The sequence below is a fragment of the Asparagus officinalis genome, chromosome 5 (genome assembly GCF_001876935.1).
Source record: "Asparagus officinalis chromosome 5, Aspof.V1, whole genome shotgun sequence".
Taxonomy (NCBI): Eukaryota; Viridiplantae; Streptophyta; class Magnoliopsida; order Asparagales; family Asparagaceae; genus Asparagus; species Asparagus officinalis.
In genome coordinates, this window is record NC_033798.1 from 101,352,979 (window position 1) to 101,377,324 (window position 24,346).

Consider the following 24,346-nt stretch of genomic DNA (forward strand, 5'->3'; position numbering starts at 1 on the left):
CTGCGTTCATCGTCAATTCAAGATATAGAGGTGTATTGTCGTGAGCCTGTATACGTTTACTTCACGGGAAGCGAAACACGATACGCACTGGAGGCTGCCCAGTCGGTTAGCTGGGTGAAATTCCCGCACGCCGGCCACGACTTGAATCCTCCCCTGTTCACTTGAGTTAGGCTGGAATTTAAGGGGGGTCTGAGGTGACGATATCTCTTTATGCCTGCTGAGCGCCCCACTCATCTCACTCTTGATACGAGCTCCTCTGATCAGTTTTCCTCTCTTGGCGTCATGCGGGGAGGTGGAACTATGTAATTTTTTTCAATTTCTTAACGAACATATACGAGAGTTATAAAATTAGGATTAGTTTAAGAAACTTCCCATCACAATTACAAGAGGTAAAATCACAAAATTACCGTGAATTATTTATAGTTATGGAGAAAGATGCGTATGCTAATTCGATAATGGCTGTGATTGGCAGTGTTTTCTTTTGCAGATATAATGTTAAAAATTCCTTGTAAGCGTAAATTTCTGCTTTAAGGTACTTCCATGGATGTTTGTTTACTCGACAAAGAAATTTGACTTCCGTGGATGCGAATTTGGTGGATTGGTAACACGGGTGACGACCGCACGTATCCAATTATTCAATAATCTCGTGCAATGTTCGGAGAATAAATAATTTCGCACGCAGTTCCGTTGACATGCAAAGCCTAGCGTTATGCTAACTGTTGGCGTCCTGTAGTGTCAGATAGTGCGCTCATAAAGTCTAGTAAATCATTTTGGATTCGGATCTTTACCAATTATGTGGTAATTTAAAGGGGTCCGATTACTCAAATCTTAGTCATTTACTCCAATTTTAATGGGTGAGATGAGGCCACGTAGATTTTTCATTATTCACAAAAGTGGTTTTCAAATTTCTAGATAATAGTCGACTTCCACGTGTCACTATCCCAGCTATTTAACTTGAAACAAAAGTCTATAATTTAAGTAATTGAACACTCTCTATTACCCCTAATTACCCATAATTAGAGAGGATCTGTATCCCTTGGTCTCTATATTTAATATAGATAGGTGTTTTAAGAATCTTGATGTAAATTAATTGCCATCACATGACCAATCAATGAATCGTCTTTAAAGCATCTTTTGGTTGCTGCGTCTCAATAAATTTTCTACAATATAATATTTTTACGCATCCTCTTTTCTTAATCGAGAATGATTTTTATACTTTTTTGCAAAATAAAACAAATCTTAACTTGAAAAGCGCACACCAAAAAACAAAGATCGCATATATATATTAACGCTAAGCCTTTATGGTCGCAAAAATGAGTGGTTGTGCAAACTTTGCATGGTTGGACCTAGCTGTGTGGGTCCTAGTTCATGGTATCACTTGCCTTAGTTACCTAATCCAAGCTTTGCTTTTATAGATTTGGGAGGAATCCCTGGTTAGGGGGGTTAGTAACCTAGAACTTAAAATTGGAACTGGAATAATCTGTGGGATAAATGTTTAAGGTGTTAGTCACATAGAACTAAAACCAGAACAAAATTTTACAGTGTTAGTCAAGTAGAATTCTAACAAAACTAGAATTGGGATAATGATACAAAATTATCCTATTTTTTTTCATTTTTATACAAAAATGAGAGTTCTGGTCTCTCAAATTATTCGAGGTTTTAGCTTGGAACTAGGTGGTAAAAAACTAGAACTCATATTTATTTTGTTATTTTTTATTTTTTATATTTTTCTCTCTCTACTTCTTTCCTTTTATGGTTATCACCATCATTAGACCACCATTATAATAATAATTATCAATATCATATAGTCTAATCAAAAGTTATTTAATAGTAAAGAACATTATTGTAAGAAATTATCAATCAATAATAGTAAGCTTAAAATACATAAATAGTATTTATATCTTCAAAATGCATAAATATATATTTCATGATTATAAAAATTTATCCCACGTTATCTTATCAAATATTCCGCTTCACAAAATTGTTCCTATTTATTCCACTAAAATATCCCACTAGCGAAAAATTATTCCACTTTAACAATTATCCTATTTTTCATGAAAATATCCCAATTGACTAACACATTTTCTTTCATGAAAAATGCTAATGAGGAATTATTTTTTAGTTACACTCGATCACTCATAATCAAAGAGAATGATGTATATTTGTGATCTTTTGTGCATTGATCAAAGGGATACAAATCGTTTTTTGTTAAATAGGATCTTAGAATCCCAAATGTTATTATTTTCGTTTGAGTTAGTCCTCGGATCATTTTAGCCTTGAAACTTTATTATTTCCTCTCTCATTAATGTCATATTCGAATATTCTCTTTTAATATTGTCATTTGATTGCAATAGTTGTCCCTCTAACTCTTCGTTTTTCCCCCTCTTTTTCAAGGGCTGAGAACTCTTCAAATGGAAAATTTCAAATCACGAATCATTTATATCCAAGATTTTTTTTTAAATCTTGGGATAAATTTGTATGATTTCAATTCAAAAGATATTAGAATAATTGCGTTAAAAAACTTACAAATAGCTCTTTATTATTAATTCCTCCTCTAAAAATAAAATGTCCAGGGTTGCTTAATATTTTTTTAACTGCTAAATTTGTTTGGTTTCAATTCAAAAGATATTAGAATAATTACGTTAAAAAACTTACAAATAGCTCTAGCTTTATTATTAATTTATTTTACACGCATGGGGATCTAGGATCCATTGTATTTGTGCCGACTCATAGAAGGAGAGGAGGAAGCCAAGAAGAACTTTCCTCACTTTTCCCCCCTACAAAACTTCAATTGGCATCATCTTGGTACAATCTGAGATCAGATGAACCGAAAGAGCCACGTAAAGTAAAAACAAAGTAGCGGTTAACAAAGAAAAAGCATCGAATGGGTGAGGAGAAACAAAAGTTAAAGGCTAATATTTGTGCGAATGTCAATTAATATTTGAAGCATCAAATTCTAATCCAATGCCTTCTCTCTTTATGACTCAGATGTCCATGGAAATACTGTTACATTTGTTTATGTGTTTATAAAGTTTTTATTTTACACTAAGGGTTTATCTGGTTTTCTGCAAAAATAAATTGTAGCAAATGTTAGATGCAAAATTTGTTATAGGAAATCAACTTCAAATTCGTTGTTTGAATATGTTGTGAACGAAGAGCCACCCATGTGAGGCCACACCCACCAATTGAAGCATGAAAACAAATCTGGCCCACCTGAGGTACATGTGCATCAGGTACATGTACAGCGGGTGTTTTAGTTTTTTTTCTTCGTGGACGTGATCAAGGCCCACCCGAATAAGCTATAGCCTATATATATATACCTAGTTTTTCTAGGGTTTAGGGTGTGCGAAGTGAGGGGGTGCAAGACTTAGGCGGCTGAGCAAAAGGTGTGCAGCAGGGGGAGAAACGAATTTGATTGGGCAGAGTGCAAAGAAGGTGCAAGGCAGAGATCTTGCAGAGCGCTTTACGCAACCCTTAAACCTTTCCTTAGACACCAACTAATCCAAGAAAACTTGAACTGGTTCACTTAAAGATTTTTTTTATTTTTTTTATTTTTTTATTTTTTTATGACAGATACTGAATATGAAAATTGACAGATATAAAATTCAGTACTATTGCAGTAAAATAATTTGTTAACTACTTAGATGCAAAAGGTTAACAAATTAAAACAGTTAAACAAATATGAAATTCGGGTGAACAGTAACAATATTTTTTTTAATATATATTTATTTTCAGATTTAAATTAACAGCAATAAATTTTCTATCGTCTAGATTGCTAACAAAATAAACAATATTAGTTTAACTGAAAATAAATGAGTTATGAAAAATCAGGCCTGAACGGGGTGTCTTATTGATCTTTCTCTCTTATTGTGCACCAGAAACTCTGCCGAAATTTCCGCTGCGCACAACATATATGTAGTTGTATTATAGGAAAATGTATTTTCAATGCAGACTTAATGTTTGGTTGAAAAGCAATTAGCAAGACCTATATATGTAATCTTGCCATATAAAGAAAGTTAGGTGTAAATATTTTTCTGTTTGGATTAAAAAAAAACTTTATTTTGATAAGGTAGAATTATTTCGATCGAAACTTGCAACTTTTCCTACCACTAAATTGGCTGTAGCATAGTTGCAAGTTCTTTTCCCCCCACAACATGCAAGTACATCTACCTTTTCTAAGCACAAAGTTACAAACCTAACAATATATTTACAAATCCGGTTGTTCTCTTTACCTTTGCAACTCTATTTCCATCCAACCAAATAGACCCTAAGTATCATTTTTTTTTTATGACAGATACTGAATATGGTAACCGATGCTGAATCTCCTCGTCCGTTGGGCGTAAATCACGCTGCCGTTACATAATAAATGCTGCCGATACATAATAAATGCTGCCGTTACAAAAAAATAAAAGCTGGAGAAGCAAAACCCGAGTGCGGCGTGGCGCGCGCGTCGTGTCGTGGCGAGGCGTGGCGTGGCGAGGCGAGGCGTGCGTGCGCGCGCGCGTGTGTGGAGAAAGAGCACAAACACTAGTACGCCCAAAACATTACTCAAAGCCCATTAGGAAGTGAACCATTATAAACCACTTGAACTTCTCTTCAACTTCCAATGTGGGACTATTCACAATTGCATTTTCCTTAAGAAAATGCTAACATAAATTGGCTGTAGCATAGTTGCAAGTTCTTTTCCCCCCACAACATGCAAGTACATCTACCTTTTCTAAGCACAAAGTTACAAACCTAACAATATATTTACAAATCCGGTTGTTCTCTTTACCTTTGCAACTCTATTTCCATCCAACCAAATAGACCCTAAGTATCATTTTAGGTGTTAATAAAATATTTTGATTACGATAAGTCATAAATATTGAATATATCTGATTTTCTAAAGAAGTTCATGCCTCTGACCATGGCCTATTTAAGATAGATCGGGTTATTACATTATTTCTTTATTATTATGAATCATTTCATATATGCAAATTTAGTTTACACATGATTTGATATGTATGCTTGTTATGGTTGGAACAATCCAGTTAATTCTCCACTAAGAAAAATGGATATCATCTTCTAAACCAAAGACTTTCGACGTCATTTGTCGTATAATGATCTCCATATGCCTATTTAAAAGATATATTATATGCATCATGTGCAATCAAGAGTTTTTAAAGAACTTCAGAATTCTTGGTATACGATTTTTGTTGGGGTCAAACAATCGACAACCCGTGCCCTTCGGTTCTTGTGACGAATAAATAGCAAGCAAGAAATCACAGCAAAACGAAAACTTTCTAGGAAAGAATAAATAAAAGGAGAGAACGTCAGATTTAACCAGGTTCGGTAATCTTGCCTACGTCCTTGGGAGCCACACCAGAAATTCTTTTGATTATTGAAGAAGATTACAAAGCTTACAATAGACTACTCTTGTTGGATTTAAATCTAATTAAATCTATTTGTGGGCACATATGATTAATCAATGTGTATTACTATCTTTAAGGATAACCCACTTAAAGTGATCAATCAATTTGGGTTAATAGGTATTTAAATAAATCATGGGGGTTATATGTGCAGATACCATGTTGTAATTGTAATTTGATGATGGGCCAAATTATAAATGTACAATACCTATATATAAGGGGTTATGGTCCCTAATCTAGGGTTAACCACTCTCATTCTCTTATCCCCATCTAAAGAGATCCATAAGAGAGAAACCCTAAGGTTAGAAGATCATCAAAACCCTAATCAAGTTTTCTTCAATGGATTCAGGTATATGCTTCCGCACCTTTTGATTCTTGTTAATCTCTTTGAATTAAATCATGGCTTTATGGTTTAGATCTTAAGTTTTTTATTAGATGTAACAAGTGGTATCAGAGCCACCATTGATTTGTTCTAAGAGATTAAGATTAAAATTAGGGTTCTTTGATCTTAATTTGTGTTTGATTCAGATCCGTTCACGGATGAACAATAAAGTTTCTTATTTTCGGATGAACAGTAACCGTTTTTATTTTCGGGTGAAGAGTAAATTTTTTATTTTTGGATGAACAGTAAAAGGTTTTTTTATTTTCGGATGAATAGTAAAATTTCCAGGTTGTTTGGTTTTTTTCTTTCGATTTTTGGATCTGTAGCAATTATGAACTCTAAAGTTCATTTTTTTTGTGTTTGATTCAATTTTTTGAGGTTTGGATCTAAATGATTTGAGTTTAAAAATCGACAGAAAAAATAATTATCTTTTTTTGGGATTTTTTGATCTGTCGTCAATCTCCAAAACTCCTCGCCGGAGTTGATTCAGCGGCGGCGGTTTCAGATTAAACCCTCAAGGGGTTCGTGCGCGTGAAAACGTGCGGAAATTAAGGAGGTGGTTACCTCAATTTTTGGCGAGGCTTGAAAGCTTCAAACGAACCTTGCGTTCGTTCTCAAACGAACCCACGTTCGTTCTCTAACGAAACATGCGTTCGTCGAACGTTGCGTTCGTTCTCTAACGAACCCTGCGTTCGTCAAAACCTACGTTCGTCGAAACCTGCGTTCGTTGAATCCTGCGTTCGTCGAATCCTACGGCGAGCCTCGTGCTCAGTCAAACGAACCTTGCGTTCGTTCCAAAACGAGCCTTGCGTTTGTTCCAAAATGAGCCTTGCGCTCATTCTGGTGTCCTTTTTTAAACATTGGGCCTTAACTTGAGAAATTTATTAAGAATTTGGACCTGTATTTAATTATCAGGTATAAGCTCCTTTAAGCTCGTTTTGGGCACAAGGATTAATTGAATTTATCAATTAAATCCTATTTGTGGGTCATAATTCATTATGGGCCCTTAATTAAGCTATGGAAATTCAGTTGATTTAAATTAAATTATTTAATTTAAATTAAATTTGGTAGTGGATCAATTAGTTATTTCAAATAATATGACACTAAGGTATTAAAGTTGTCTTTCATTCTAAATGATCGATTGAAACAAGAAGTTGCCAAAGTAACCTCTCTTGTGTAGATTGTTCATGAGGGATGTTAGATGTTTGTGTGTATGTTTTCGTGTAAATATTTAATCGGCCCAAAGGAAGGTTATTATTTATTTTTAGATTGCCTACGCATCTGTGATGATAAATACGTGACGATTATAAGGTTTATATGTGGATAATGAATCGATCCAAAGATAGTTTCATTATTTGACATGCGTTATTGTCAGTATTTGATCATTGCAACAAGGTATCACTTGCAATTAATATTACTGTCCAAAGACTTGATATTAATGTTGTACCAGATACCTTGAGATGGGATTTGTCATTATTTGAATTTATTGATTACTAATTAAGGTTAAAATCTTTTGTTCATTTCAGCTAATGCTTCTGCTGCAACAATTTCTGCTAACATCAACTCAATTCCCATGCTCAATGGGACTAATTTCAAGGTTTGGAAAGAGAACATTTTAATTGTTCTTGGCTGCATGGATTTAGACTTTGCATTAAGAACTGAACAACCCCAACCTCTCAATGCGGATAGCACTCCTGATGCAAAGAAGGAGTATGAGAAATGAGAGCGTTCAAATCGCATGAGTCTAATGATCATTAAGCGCGGCATTCCGGAAGCCTTCAGGGGCATAGAATCCGAAGGGATTACTAAGGTTAAAGATTTCCTTACCGAAATTGAGAAACGTTTTGCGAAAAACGATAAGGTAGAAACAAGCACACTTTTAGCTCGCTTGATTTCAATAAAGTATAAGGGCAAAGAAAATATCAGGGAGTACATTATGGAAATGTCTTATATTGCTTCAAAGCTTAAGGCACTTAAACTCGATCTTTGTGATAAGTTATTGGTACATCTGGTTCTGTTGTCTCTTCCTGCACAATTCAATCAGTTTAAGGTCAGTTATAACTGTCAAAAGGAGAAATAGAATCTAAATAAGCTCATTTCATACTGTGTGCAAGAAGAAGACAGGTTGAAGCAAGATAAGACTGAAAGTGCTCATTTGACCTATGTCTCTAAGGATAAGGGCAAGAAAAGAAAGAATGATAATGAAGCTGCTAAGGGTCCTGTTCAGAAGAAACAACATAAGGATGGTCAGAGTTTTTTCTTCTGCAACAAGTCTGGACACGTAAAGAAGGATTGTACCAAATATCACGCCTGACGTGCTAAGAAGGGTATGTTCCTTACTTTGGTCTGTTCTGAGATTAATTTAGCTTCAGTACCTAGAAACACTTGGTGGTTAGACTCTGGTGCTATTACTCACATAAGTGCTTCTATGCAGGGCTGCCTGAGCTACCGGAAGCCAAGTGATGGTGAAAGATACATCTTTGTGGGCGATGGTCAGTCAGTAGATGTGGAAGCAATTGGGCACTTTAGGTTGCTGTTAGGAACTGGTTCATATTTGAATTTAAAAGATACTTTTGTAGTACCGTCTTTTAGACGGAATTTGATTTTAGTTTCTGTATTGGACAAATTAGGTTACTCTTATTCATTTAGAAACAATTAATTCAGTTTATCTTTTAATTCAATTATTGTAGGAACTGGTTACTTGAGTACTTGTGACAACCTATATTTGCTTGATACAATTGCTTTTTATAATGAATCCTTGCATGTGGAATCACGTGGTACTAAACGTAAATTAAATAAGGAAAATTCAGTGACATTATGGCATAAGCGCTTGGGTCATATCTTAAAAGGTAGAGTTGAGCGTCTTGTGTCTGATGGTATTTTGAATTCCCTTGATTTTTCAGATTTTAACGTATGTATTGAATGCATTAAGGGAAAACAGACCAAAGTAAAGAGACTAGGTGCCAATAGATCTTTGGATGTCTTAGAATTGATACATACGGATATTTGTGGGCCATTCCCTACGGCATCTTGGAATGGTCAACAATATTTTATATCATTCATAGACGATTACTCACGTTATGGGTACATATATCTCATTCATGAGAAATCTGAGTCTCTGGACATGTTCAAAGCTTTTAAAGCTGAAGTTGAGAATTAACTCAACAAAAGAATTAAAACAGTTAGATCTGATCGTGGTGGTGAGTACTACGGCAGATATGATGGTTCAGGTGAATAACGTTCAGGACCATTTGCCAGATACCTAGAGGAATGCGGTATTGTCCCACAGTACACCATGCCGGGTTCACCTAGCATGAATGGTGTAGCTGAAAGACGAAACATGACTCTTAAGGATATGGTAAGAAGTATGATTGCTCATTCTTCTTTACCAGAGTTTCTCTGGGGAGAAGCACTAAAGACAGCAACTTACATTCTGAATAGAGTACCAAGTAAAGCAGTTGCTAAAACACCTTATGAGCTTTGGACTGATCGAAAGCCCAGTTTAAAGCATTTACATATTTGGGGATGTCCAGCTGAGGCAAGGCCTTATAGGCCAAATGAAAAGAAATTGGACTCCAAAACAGTTAGCAGCTACTTTATTGGATACTCTGAACGCTCTAGGGGCTATAAGTTTTATGATCCCACTATAAGGAATATTTTTGAGACGGGAACAGCAACATTCTTTGAGGATGTTGAGTTTGGGGGGAGAAATAAGGTTAGAGACATTAGTTTTGAGGAGGAATTGGCTTCAGATCCAATCCATACAGTTACTTTTGATAATATTCAGGTTCCTATACCTGTTGTTGCTCAAGAAGTAAATCCGAAACCTCAAGATAATAATGTTAAACAACTCTCTGTTCCAGAAGAACAAACTCAACAACCTCAAGAACCACCAGTGCCATTAAGGAGATCCACGATAGAAAGGAGAAATGCTATTCCAGATGATTTTATTATATTTCTCCAAGAACATGAGGAGAGTAGTGGAATGTTGGAAGATGATCCAATCAACTTCCTTCAGGCCATGAAAAGTTCTAACTCTCAACAGTGGATTGATGCCATGAATGAAGAGTACAAGTCTATGCAAGACAATAAGGTTTGGGAACTTGTCCCATTACCAGAAGGTGCAAAACCAATTGGTTGTAAATGGATTTTTAAAACCAAGCGGGATGCAAATGGTAATGTGGAGAGGTATAAGGCACGTCTTGTGGCTAAAGGCTATACTCAAAAGGAAGGCATTGATTATACAGAGACTTTCTCTCCGGTTTCATCGAAAGACTCTTTCAGAATAATCATGGCACTTGTTGCTCATTATGATCTTGAGTTACATCAGATGGATGTTAAGACTGTATTTCTCAATGGCGATATTGATGAGATGATTTATATGGTGTAACCAGAAAACTTTGTGTCAGGAAACCCGAAGAATATGGTTTACAAATTAAGGAAATCCATCTATGGACTCAAGCAAGCTCCTCGTCAATGATATTATAAGTTTCAACAAATAATTATCTCGTTCGGTTTTGAGATGAACATTGTTGATGACTGTGTATATCACAAGTTCAGTGGGAGTAAGTATATTTTTCTGGTTCTGTATGTTGATGACATATTGCTTGCCACTAATGATATAGGCATGTTGCACGAAACCAAGAGATTTCTATCAAAGAAATTTAAGATGAAAGATCTTGGGGACGCCTCTTTTATATTAGGAATCCAGATATATCGAGATCGCTCTCGGAATATTCTTGGATTATCACAAAAGAGCTATATCGATAAGGTACTTAAAAGGTTTGGCATGCAAGACTGCAGACCAGGAGATACCCCTGTTGCTAAAGGAGACAAGTTTAGTCTAAATTAGTGCCCTAAAAGCAACCTTGAAATTCAAGAAATGCAGAAGATTCCTTATGCTTCGGCTGTAGGAAGTTTAATGTATGCTCAGGTATGTACGCGTCCGGATATTGCGTACATTGTTGGGATGTTAGGCAGATACTTAAGCAATCCTGGTATGGATCATTGGATAGCAGTCAAAAGGGTTATGAGGTATCTTCAGAAAACAAAAGATTATATGCTCACATATAGAAAATCAGAACAGTTGGAGGTCATTGGGTATTCGGACTCTGATTTTGCTGGATGCCAAGGTAGCAAAAAGTCTACATCAAGCTACATTTATATGTTAGCAGGAGGAGCTATATCATGGAAAAGTGTAAAACAGACACTCGTAGCTTCCTCCACTATGGCAGCAGAGTTTGTAGCTTGCTATGAGGCATCAAATCATAGGATATGGTTGCGAAATTTTGTCACTGGACTGCGCATTTTGGAAAATATTGAAAGACCACTGAGGTTATTTTGTGACAATAAATCTGCAGTAATGTATTCCAATAACAACAGGAGCTCAACTAAGTCAAAACATATTGACATTAAGTTCCTGGTTGTGAAAGAAAGGGTACAGAGTGGACAGATATCCATAGAGCACATTGGGACAAACTCCATGATAGCAGATCCTCTTACTAAAGGATTGCCATCCAAGGTCTTTCATGAGCATACTACTCATATGGGTGTGGTGTTATTCAAGGATATCCTAATTTAGTGGGAGTTTATAATTTTTCTGGTGCTTTGTGTTTGGTTGTATTGTCTGATCAGAATAAAGTATTCAGTTAAGACACACTGTTACATTATGTTTGGTTTTGACCTCACTAAAGGAGGACGAGTTGAAAATAGACATGTACTGATCACATTGCATGTAATTTTCATGCTGCACATCCATGATTGATCTATGTCGTTTGATTGTATTGGTATATGTGACCATTGATGGGTCGAGTCACGATAAATGTGACAAAGACCGCTTTGATCCTATATTGATATAGTCAATGAACGAGATTGTTTGGAAATATCTTTTTAATGATAGCAATTTTGAGCTCATAAGGTTATACACAATTTAAGGAATCATATGGTGCCCAAGTGGGAGATTGTTGGATTTAAATCTAATTAAATCTATTTGTGGGCACATATGATTAATCAATGTGTATTACTATCTTTAAGGATAATCCACTTAAAGTGATCAATCAATTTGGGTTAATAGGTATTTAAATAAATCATGGGGGTTATATGTGCAGATACCAGGTTGTAATTGTAATTTGATAAGGGGCCAAATTATAAATGTACAACACCTATATATAAGGGGTTATGGTCCCTAATCTAGGGTTAACCACTCTCATTCTCTTATCCCCATCTAAAGAGATCCATAAGAGAAAAACCCTAAGGTTAGAAGATCATCAAAACCCTAATCAAGTTTTCTTCAATGGATTCAGGTATATGCTTCCGCACCTTTTGATTCTTGTTAATCTCTTTGAATTAAATCATGGCTTTATGGTTTAGATCTCAAGTTTTTATTAGATCTAACAACTCTCTCTCTCTAAGATCTCTGATCTCAAAGTGCTCCTGAAACCCTCTCTTTTTCATGTACTTACTCTCAAAAGAACGTTCAAGAAATATATAAAACCCTAACTCAAAAGAGATTTCAAACCGAATCAGGAAACAGGATGACCCGATATCGATCGACTGATGCACTTGCATCGGTCGACTGATAAGGGGTTTCTCGGCTGCTTCGTGCAAGTTGTCGGTCAACTGGTGGCACCTCGCCAGTCGACCGATCAGAGCGACGTTTTCCAGCTTCTTTCCTACAGTCGAATCAGTCGACTGATCTGCTTCTTCGGTCGACAGATCGGGGTATTTTTCAGCTTCTGATTTTGTTCTCAGGTTTGGATCTACACACCTCAAAACCAACAAATTTTACAAACTTCTAGCTCTCCTTCAAGGTTAATCCGTAGGAATACTTGGACGTTGTAGCATGAATAATAGAAGCAAGGTATTGATACGTAGAGAAATTCCAAAATGATGAGGGGAAAAAACATAATATTTATATACACGCACGTATGATGTATGTACTATATACAAAAATGTATACACGAAAGAAAGACAGTAGTTTTTATGGCGAAAGAATCTCTCACTTTTCCCAGAGCACAGGTGGGCGGATAACACGCTAGAAGAAGGGGAAAGGATAATTCAGAGAGAGGGAGAGAAGCAAAAGATGGAAATGCACCAGCCTACACCTCAGCATTTGCAATTTTTTAATATCGGATCTGATTTATTTTATTTTATTTTACTTTCGTTACACATATGCTCTTGTTCTTCATAACAGTGCCATTGATTTTGGTGCCCAAACTTTCAAGGAGTTGTTACGGTTTATTAGGGAAGTCAAAACTGTTGGCTTTTGGAAGAAAGCAAGACATCCTCCTATTCGACCATTTGTAAGTTGCTTTCAATAAACTTTAGTGTATAAAAAAAAGTGAAAAATAAAAATATCCCTTTCGTGAAGGATCTATGGTTCGAATTATACCTCTAAAGACTTTGGGTAAAAAAGAATGCTTATTCAGTGTAACATGAGTTAACTGTCCTCACTATTAGTATTATCCAATACTATAAATGTGTGTTGGGTTTGATGGTTCATTTAGCACGTTTTTTATATAATTAGACAGATGAGTCTTATCATATATCTAGTCTCTTGATAGCTTATTTATCAAAATGAGTCGCAATTTTCATATCCATTTTCGCTCATTTATGTTTTACATTAGATCTGGCTATAACATGTTTTATCAACTTCTAGCGTTGGATTAAATATTCAAACGATATTGGTAAACATATACAACTTAATTTATAGCTTTGTTGTATTCTCACTATACACATGCAACATATTTGATGTCCAACTTATTTTTAATGGGGAGCAATTTTGCAATTATAAACAAATACTTAATGAGTAAGCACACAAAGCAAAGTGTCAAATTCAAATATTTCTATGTTTCTTTCCTTGATATATAATTTAGCTCCGCAATTCTTTTAATTAGCAACAGTAATGAAATCACATTACAAAACTGTACAGGACGGGGATCACATTCCAAAACTCTAGAAGGCTACTAACTAAAGAAAATCGATTTGATTTCTTCAAGAATGTAAAAAAGTCTACGTAGGAAAAGGTTAAAAAAGAGTCTGTGACTCTGTGTTTTGTGTGCACCCACCCACTCGGAGCTCACCTGGATCGTTCACACAACTCAATGCACAATACAGCCGAAATCCAAGTACAGTAGAACCACACGTGCCAGAAGTGGAGAATATTGGACACGTGCCACTCATTTACTAGATTGATCATCTGTAAGTACCAGGAAACCTCGTAGCTGATCTTTACTACCCCGGTAAATCGGCGGGTCCTTTTCCCCCCCTAATAAATTACGATCCGCTCCGCTCCTCGTTAAAAAAAGCCGTGGTAACAAAAAAAGGTTTATTCTAAATTAGTCCGTTTAATCTTTAATGATTTTAAATTGGCCCCTCAAAGCATCGAAACATACATCACCAATTCTTATAGGTTAATCTGTCTCTGGTCTCTACCAAATTGCTATTATATTCCTCAATTCTCATAGGACTTGTTTGTTTCATTTTTAAAAAATATAGAAAGTTATTTATAGTAATTGAAAAAAAAATTTCTATTTTCACACCTTTCGTGTGTTTCTAAAAAATGCTTTTATTGTTTGTTTTAGTAAGAAAACATGAGGAGGAAATGTTTGTCATCACAGTCTCTTGTTTGGTTCAAAAGCCAAAAATAAGAAAACATACGAGTTGTTCCTTCATTATTTAATTTTAATTTACTAACTCTCCATATCATCTCATTGTTTAAATATAAAAACACACATTTCAACCATTTCTAACTCATTTCCTTACATTTTGAGAGGAATTGATTACCATTCAAAAAGTGATGCTTTCCACACTTTTAAGAAAACCATTCTTAAAAAAAAAATTGGTGAAGCAAACAAGGAAATCGGAAACTCATGGAGTTTTTCCCCGCATTTTCAGATTGTGGAAGCTTTGTGAGGATTTCCACTTGAAACAAACATGTCCTACATTAAGAAAATCAATATGAAAATGTAAGGGCTGGATTCTTAATATTAATTTCAATGATTTGAGGCCCTAATTCCAAAATATTATGGGACTAATAATATCGAAAAGGGGATTTTTTTTAAAATAGATCAATTTTGCTAAATATTTAGCAAAATAGATCTCTTTTTGGCCAATAGGTCAAAAAAAATCGATTTTAAAAAATAGGGCTTAGAAAACATACGGGACTACTAGTCCTGTATGTTTAGAACCAACTTAATCACCGTCATTTTGAAAAACAGGACTCAGAAAACATACGGGACAAGTAGTCTCGTATGTTTTCTGAGCTTTGTTTTTCAAAATCGATTTCTTTTTGACCTATTGGCCAAAAAGATGTTTATTTTGTTAAATATTTAGCAAAATGGTTTATTCTGATAAATATTTAGCAAAAATGATCTATTTTAAAAAATTTCCCTATCGAAAAACATATCGCTCCTTCACCCCTTTCCTCGAAGTGGTATTCCCGTAATTATCTCTAAATCCCCGTCGCAATTCAGAACCCCCACCGTCCTCTCCTAGTCTGTTTTATAACCCCGGACTCCTTTCCTAACCCCCTCATCATCTCCATCCCGCAGACCCCATCGCCGATGTACCCCACGACCCACTCCCTGACCGGGTCCCAACCCGAATCCGATCCACAGACCCAAACACAAAACAAGCAGCCATCCAACTCTACAGCAGACCATCAACGGCGGATCCTCCGCCACGTGGACCTCCGCAGAGGATCCAACGGCTGGGCCCTCTCCACCCGGCGACCTCTTCAACCTCCGCTCCAAAGGCTACTTCACCCGCGCCCCAAAAAACCCCGTCGGGCCGTACCTCCTCCAACCCGCCGGCGTCGACTGGCTCCGCTCCACATCCCGCCTGCGACAACGTCCTGGGCCGGCCCGATAACAGAATCCGCAGGGCCCAGGCCGAAGCCCAAACCCTGAAGTCCTTCATTTTCGCCGTCAATCTCCAAATCCCAGGCCGCGATTGCCACTCCGCCGTCTTCTACTTCGCCGCCGACGAGCCCATCTCGCCTGGGTCCCTCCTCTACCGCTTCGTCAACGGCGACGACGCGTTCCGCAATTCTAGGTTTAAGATCGTGAACAGGATCGTCAAGGGGCCGTGGATCGTGAAGGCGGCGGTGGGGAACTGCGGCTTGTTTGCTGGGGAAGGCGCTGACGTGCCGCTACCACAGAGGGGAGAACTACCTGGAGATCGACGTCGACATTGGGAGCTCGGCGATAGCGGAACGCGGTGCTGCATCTGGCTCTTGGGTACGTGACGGCGGTCACGATCGATATGGGGTTTGTTGTGGAGCGCAGCGAGGAGGAGGAGTTGCCGCAGAGAATTGATCGGGGCGGTGAGGATCGCGCAGATGGAGATGAGCTCTGCGACTTTTGTGGAGACCCCGGCGGCCGCGTCGAAGGCGCGCGGTGGCGGGAAAGGGGACTGCGAAGGTGAATGACGCGGAGAGATTGAGGTTAGGGCCTTTTTTTTCCCCATTCAATGTGCTACTTTCTTCTTTTACAAAACACAAAAAATATTTATTTTGTTTGGTTTTGATGGGTGGGGGGCGGGGGGGGGGGGGCAGCGGGGGCGAGCGTCTTTAGGGTTTGTAAAGCTGATTCGCGATCGCTGGTTACGTGGGGGGTTCTATATTAATGGCAACTTTTTATGATAATCGATGAATTGGATCCAAATTATTGCGCAAATTTGATGATAGAGATGGAGATTATTGAGAGTTCTCGTGCTCTTTTTATTATTATTATTGGTGTCGAATTCTTATTTTATCCTGTCATTTTTGAGGAAAATGCTAATTAGCCGTCAACTGAATATTTTAGAGTCTGTGAAATGATTGTTGAGTACATTAGGGATCAACGTTAATGATAACCCTTCATAATAGTTTACCATTTTCTTTTAATGATATGTGCTGCTGTGCGTGCGCATTGGCTTCTCAATTTTGGTACTGATATAGAAGTTGCTAAAATGATTGCTGGGCACATAGGGAACAAATGATAAGCTTTTATGATTACGGATTCAATTTGCAAATGATATGTGAATGTGGATTGTCTCTAAAAGTTTGCGAAACTGATGCTAGAGATGGAAATCGTTGTTGATAGTGTGCACGTTTATTGGCCTCAAGTCGTCGGATTTTTTATGATTTCTCTCTCTCCATTTCCCTCCTTATTGATTTTGATTATTGGTGGTTACCTTTATGTTCGAGATGTCTTATTATTATTGATGTTTCATCCTGTAATTTTTTGATGAAATTGCCCTTCTCCGCTATTGGATCCTGATTGGCCAACCAACAAAATGAATTGGATTGTGCGATCGATCATGGTGACCTTTTGGTCGATTCGGCAGAATCTTCAACTCTTAAGATCTCAACAACGTTAGCGGTTATTCAAAATTCAGCTCTGCTTGCTGTATTTTGGCTCTCTCACCCATTAGTTTTTTTTTTGTTCTTTTTTTAAACCCTTTCATATTCTGTATCCTCTACTCTCCGTGGCATTTCTATTAAATAAAATGTGCTAAGGCCCTTATGCTCCCCAAAAAAAAATTATTTTATTTTGATGAAAATGGCTTCCGTCGAGTGCCCTAAGCTAATGCTAGAATGACGGTAAGCAAATTGCTCGTTTCCCCTTCTCATGCTCTGTTCACAATTTGCTTGACACAATTTGCTTGACAGAAGAGCTTCTTGTTGAAGAACCTTTCCTGTTGGAGATCGTGAGGTGAGGATGTGTATGGATTTCGTTTTGAAAAATTCCCTAAGGACCCAAAATATGGGACCAACAAGGGGGACAAGTGAGGTGTCTCCCTCTTATTATATAATAAGCCGATCATCATTAATGATGACCAGCTCATTATGCAATAGAAAGGGGACACCTCACCTGTCCCCCTGTTGGTCCCATATTTTGGATCCCTGTAGCAAATAGCAAAGCTCTTTGGTTTTTAGGTGGGGATATATTTTGGATTTATGTGAATAATTTTTGGTGTCTCATGCTATACATTGACGGATACTTTGTCAAAATGTGATGGGATGGGAGGAGCCCGTTGGTTTCGCAGCTCTCTTGTTGGGATAGGATATATCAAATAAAATATTGACTCGTGCTTCAGCTATTTGTGAACTGTGGTTTTGATAAGGGATAGATATTGTTGTTAAATGTGTTGGGCCGTTTTGTCTTGTGATCTCCATTAGGCCACATATTTTTGGCTTGATGGGATAAAAAAAATTAAGATTAATACTTTGGAGAAGGGTTTGGTGTTCTCATTTATTACGGGATATTGGGTAGATTAGGTTAGTTTGTTAGTACTTAGTAGAGTTCTTGATTCTTAACCCTGAATGCACACTTGAGCTTACTTGGATTTGAAGTATCGTTACTTCGATTGTGTGAGTCATAAATTACTCAAATGATGCGTTATGCTTAGGCTGACCACTCGAATTCTTGCTTTGACTGCTGTTTATGAAAAATTCCTCAAGGACTCAAAATATGGGACCAATAGAGGGGACAAGTGAGGTGTCTCCCTCCTATTGGATAATAAGTTGGCCATCATTAAGGAGGGAGACACCTCACTTGTCTCCTCTATTGGTCCCATATTTTGGGTCCCTGTAGCAAAGCTTGCTGTTTATATGTGAGGTCAAGTCCATAAAAACTACAATGAGCTATTAGAGGATTTGCACGAAGCTTTGTTTTTATTCAAGAGAAATTATCGCAAACTTTCAGACCATTATAAAAAAAAATGTTGCAAATTTCAAAAATAAATCCATGAATTACCTACCATGAACTTTGATTTATGCTTTAAATATTACCATGAGCGTTTAGATGAAGTCATTGAACAATCACGGATTTTACATTATTATTGCACAACTTTTTTTTTATGAGTTTTCAGGTATATTATAAATTCACTTCACTGTATAGTTATATATCAATATTGTACGTGATTTTCCACCCTCTTGATCTAACTTTGTTAGTATTTCCTCTTATAAAGATAGTTTAAGATAGTTATATACAAAACTGAGTTCACGATAGTTTTGCTAAATTATCTTATTTTTACAGGTGGATACTAGACAACAATAAATGGGAAAACTGAAAGGGAAAAATAAAATAAAATTCTTGTTAGGTCATTGTAATTGTCATCGTCAATTACGAAGCTTATATTTGAACCTTTGGAGCCAGTGACAGATAGCGCTTTAATTGTCGTTGTCAATTATGAAGCTTATTATATTTGAACCTTTGAAGCCGGTGACAAATTGTGCTGATATTGAATTTATCATTCTGCTTTATTTTTGTTCATTCTAAAGCTAAAGTTAAAAGTTTTGTAGTAGGATTCTCAGAGGTTGAACTACCTTGCTAATGTCATGGTGGGGGTAGTATGTCCAGCGGAAAGACATGGTTGATTAGTTAGCCAAACAAGGGATGCATGATCTTCTTATACCTCAAAATTTGTTCAACGATTTCCTCAGTGAAAATGTAAATATCTATAAATTAAAAATTAATTAAGAAGGGATTTTACCCACCCACCCACCCACACACATTAAAAAAAGAGAGAAAAAAGGGATGATACATTGTTTGAAATTGAATGCAAAGAAAAAGTCATCAGGGAAGTAAAAAAAAGAATCATATATATATTAGGCTGAAACAAGATGAATAAAATGGTGAGGAAAATAAAGGAAGGAATAATATGTATTTTTCTAAAGTTGGATTTTGACCGGTCGAATGTCATAACCTAAATCGGGGGAAAAAAATTCTTCAGAATCCAGTTTCCCTTTTCCTCTTTTCCTTGTCCCATCGCTTTCGCTTGAAAAAGTTTTCCAACCCAATTCAAGACCTTTTATGTGACGGGACGGGTTTTCTTTCAAAGTTTGCAGAGCAAGCGAATCACTTTCAGGCTTTAAGTGCAACTGTAAATTAGATATGAATTTTTAACATAATCTAACAAGGACCATAGTTAGCTACAACCGACCGTGACCTAATCAATTTAATATTAATCTGGGCTTATGTTTATTATCCCTATCATTATCAAAGCTTTTCAGTACCCATGGGCCAAATGTCAGCAAGTTGGTGATATGTTGGGACCATTATGAAATTTTGCAGGCCATGGGCTGGATCAGACTGGCACTTGTGGTACGGTCGATTTCCATGATCTGTGATACGTACGCACGCGAATAGATATCTCAAGCTCTGATGTAATTGCAAAAAAGGACAAATTTTCTAAACCAACCTATTTGGACTTTTATTCCCAAAAAACGACCCCATTCAAAAATAATTGCAAAAACCGACCTGGTTTCAGCCTCAGTGCTGAAACCAGGTCGGTTTTTGAAAAAAACTCTCCGAAACTTCACGGGAGTTGAACTCCCGTGAAGTTTCGTAGTTCAAAAAACTTCACGGGAGTTCAACTCCCGTGAAGTTTCGGAGAGTTTTTTTCAAAAACCGACCTGGTTTCAGCGCTGAGGCTGAAACCAGGTCGGTTTCTCTAAATAAATGTGAAACGGGTCTTTTTTTGGGAATAAAAGTCCAAATAGGTTGGTTTTGAAAATTTGTCCTTGCAAAAAAATTAGTTGATGTTACGTACGTGTTCATTCTGGATTCTGATTGTGTTCATAATTCTGTTTCTTAGTCAAAATAAAAATTTAAAATGCCAAACTTTAACATTGGTACTCATGCAGAGCCTTTTTGGATACTGATTATCATTCCTAAAAGTTGGTAATTGTTGAACCATGCATGCTACCGGATTTTGTAGTACCGTTACAGTAAATATTTATTACAGTAATTGTTTATTGGTTTTTCTATAGAGTGCCCATTGACACTTTATAAGAGAGGAGAGAGATAGAGAGAAATGAATTATACACAGAAATTAATATAAATCAAGAGGACCCATGAGCTATTCATTTCTTTCTATCTCTCTCCTCTCTTATAAAGTGCCCATGGGCACTCTATAGAAAAACCGATTGTTTATTAATAATAAGATGTGTCATCTGTAAATAACCACATGCTGCAGTTACGTAAAGATCATGATTGTGATTGAACAAGGATACGCAAATCACATCTCTTGTAAACATGGATTCTTAATTATTTTGTCAAATGAGTCACTGTTTATATAAGACTGGAATAAGCTGAGAATTCTTAGAGTTGTTTGACTTTAATGGTAAGCGTGAATAATTGAGATTTGTGTACTCTAGCCACATAAAGTTTAGCATCAACAACTTTAAATCCCTTAATTAAGCTTCAGCACTAACAGCAGGTATATATCATGGGATTCATGGCCCCTGCATAATCTCCATCGATAGCGGCAGCGGCTTGAGCTTCAGTATCAGCAACTTCACCTCCAGGCTCCAGCATAGTCTCCATCAGTGGGAGCAGTGGCCTCGGGTATCTGCTTCTCTAGTAGCACAAAGAAACACGATAGCGATCGCAGCTGAAAGGTTCCCTTTCCTCAAGGATGCAAAATACTTGGTTCTACATCATATAATTCCGAAGCATGTAACTTTTTACCATGTAAAATTATCATATTGCGCTCATGCCAAATAGACGAAATCAAAGCTCTAGCAAAAATATGTCAACATGATATTGAACCTATCTTACCCAATCTGCACCAGGCCCATTGGTCATTTAAGCTTTCTATATCAACAGAATGTAAATGTTGTATGGTATATTCTCAATTTTTAAGGTACTTATAATGTGATACCTCTATCTATCTGCCCTATATCAGGAGCTTAATAAAGTGCATATGAATTTATAATGCGAGTCTCTGCCCTCCTCCTCGCCTTGCTTGCACTCTTTTTTAATCGGTACTTTTTCTAGATACCCTTCCTCCTTTTTTTTTTATTCTTTTTCGTTATACTTCACAAACCTTCCTGAACTTTTGGGCTCTTTTTTCAGTAGCAGCTTAGGAACATCATGATTTTATGATTTTTCAAATTTTAATGAACTTTTTGAACTATTGGAAAATATCAGAAATCAAGTAATCAGTTAGAATTGCGATAAAAGTTGAAAATTATTGAATGAAGAACATTCATGAATCATGCGGTGTAACAATACAAAACAATCAATCAGGTCATATTTTTCTAAAAGGAAACACAATCATGTTATATTTTTAAACGTTTACTCTATGGATTGAGATTCTCTTTAATTAGGTGGTAATTGGAGAGGATGCAATTCTCTCAATTCTTACTGTCTATGTCACTTTCAACAAATGAGATCACGCTATGTGAGATTTTGATTATTACAAATATTAATTTTGAATATGGTGGTTTTCAAGTTTGCAAGTGGCTAGTTTTCGAGATCATAGTGTTTTCAGATACTACACGGTGTGATCTCATCTATTGAATTTAGAATAGACGATAAGGATTGAGAGAATTGGTCTCTCTCAAATTACCATCTAATTGGAGAAGATCCGAATCCTTACTCTATACATTAACACCGTTTGTGCGATTTTCTAGTAGTTATTAGGTGTTAACTAAAATTTTAAAAGTCTAGAGAAGGTTTTTGTTATTTATCACGTTCAGAAGGTTTTGTGCAAAGAATTCGGATCCTCTCCGATATTTCTTCTTTTTAAATGTAATTTTTTTTCCTTTTTAAGTACTTCTCCTTTTAAAATGCTTCTCCTTATGCAGTGGGAAAACACCTTCACTCCCCTCCGACGTACTCTCGTTGGCCTTTCTCGTTGGTCTTCTGCAGTTAAGCCCTCTTCATTTCTCTATTTACTTGACAAAGCAAATTTTTGCTATCTTGTTGTAATTATTATATTGTTAAAAAGGAAATTATTTGAATCCGTGAAGGATTCCTAATATCCCATAGAGCAGCTGCTGATAGCGACAAACCTCCGTTACATGACGTCGACGCTTGAGAGCGTGGGAATTAACACTATTCCGGTAGTGGTATTCGTGCTGTCGGTTTTAACGGGTCGGTAACGGTTCGGGTTTCGGCGTTTTAACGGGCAGGCGGAGCTACTGGGCATTTCGTCCTTGGTGGCCGGAGCTTTTGTGCTGGTAATATTTGACGATCCGAGGGGCTCAGATGTAAAAAATCGTTTCGATCGGGAGATTGATGGGGTGCTTGACGGTTGGGCTTGCTGTCCTTGCTGCATCTGCGGCTCATCTTTTCCTGGTTTTACGCATTAACCCCTGATTTTATTTTAACCTACATTGTTACATGCGATACGGAGAGTTTTTAATGGAGGGCATGTGTTTTATTTAAAAAAAACCATAATAATTGATTCTACCCGTAATGTTTAATTTCTACATTAAATAGTTGCTATATATTTAGTAATCGAATCATTACAATTTATTGGGATATTGTTTCAGGAAAAGTTAATTGACCTTGAAGTTTCGAAAGGATCTTACATTATCAGCCATTATGAATGTTTTTGGAGCTGTTGAACTTGTGGTACTAGCAGCAATTACTGAAAGGAATTATTTATCGTGGAATTTTTAAGTGAGAGCAATAGGCTGCATCTTATTGTAATCCTATACGGGGTAACTTCTGCCTCTATCGAATTGTTACAAACTTAAAAAAAGCTAAATCCAATTAGTATGTGCATCAGTAGATATTTTTTTTTGGTATCTTCAGTTAATAAAAATGCTGACAGGGAATTATAATAACTGGGATATATAATGTATTTTGGTGGGACTTGGTGCATACACAAGAAAAAGGCTCAGTTTTAACGTTAAGCTTTTATCAGAAAACCTCATTTAACTTTGAGCTCTTATGAGAACCCCCTAAATAAATGGGGTTTTCTAATAAAGTCTCAAAGTTAAAAATGGCCGGTTTTCTAATAACCCCTAAATTTAAGGATAGTTTTTTATATTTTCGAAAGTATGGAGTGCTATTTTATAATCGTCTAAAGAGTTTTTGGGTGTTTTTTTTTATGGATATTTTTTGGGGGTGGGGGGCGTTGGTTTCTGATATTTAACCGAAGAAAAAAGTTTACATGTAAGCATTATTTCAGTTGTTTCATTTGTCAAAACAGATGTGTAACCATACTTTTGTACCTTTTTTTTATCCCGATTACGTATTTGGAAGTGCATTTAAGCTAGTAAGGAACTAAAATATATATATAATTAATGCTGGAAGCAATTTTCCCAAATAATTAACTAACAAAAAACTACATTTATTATGTCATTAATTTTAATAAAAAATATGTCATAAATTACACCAATATATTGTACCAGATAAAAATATATTGTCAATATTAGGGATTAGTGTCTGATGTTAATTCTTTTTCTGCGATTCATCTTGGCAGATATTGAAAGTAATAAAATGTCATAAATGTAAGTTAGGGGTTAAAGTGAACAATCTTCAAAGGGTTCAGTGTAAAAGAACAAGTTTGGGAGCCTTGTTAATGGTTCTTTTTATATACCTATTAAAAGAGTTAGACGGTTATTTAAAAAAAGGCGAAATTTAAGATAGGTTTTGTGAAATTTATCTTTTTCTAATTATATAATTTGATTAGCCTTAACTATTTGATAGGATGCTTCAAGTAGATCTGTCTATTAATTAACTTTGAGGGTATTTTTGGGTAAGTAAACATTTTGGGGTAAATCTAAGATTATAATGATTGGCAGGCGACTTTTATGAACACAAAGAATTTG

General features: G+C 36.4%; 2 protein-coding genes across 2 annotated transcripts in view; both read left to right on the forward strand.

The window, feature by feature from the left end:
• Positions 426-19,039, forward strand: LOC109842262 (protein ENHANCED DISEASE RESISTANCE 2-like). The gene is given in 10 exon segments (XM_020411160.1): positions 426-461; positions 533-601; positions 15,445-15,460; positions 15,463-15,506; positions 15,508-15,633; positions 15,635-15,903; positions 15,905-16,001; positions 16,003-16,101; positions 16,103-16,234; positions 18,813-19,039. Coding segments are annotated over 9 exon segments (873 nt in total). The 3' UTR covers positions 16,220-16,234; positions 18,813-19,039.
• LOC109842263 (WAT1-related protein At4g28040-like) overlaps positions 22,803-24,346 on the forward strand; it is an 8,878-nt gene continuing 7,334 nt past the window's right edge. The window contains exons 1-2 of the mRNA XM_020411161.1: positions 22,803-22,862; positions 23,060-23,117. Of these exons, the coding sequence (XP_020266750.1) occupies positions 22,803-22,862; positions 23,060-23,117 (118 nt within the window). The remainder of the gene's footprint in view (positions 22,863-23,059; positions 23,118-24,346) is intronic.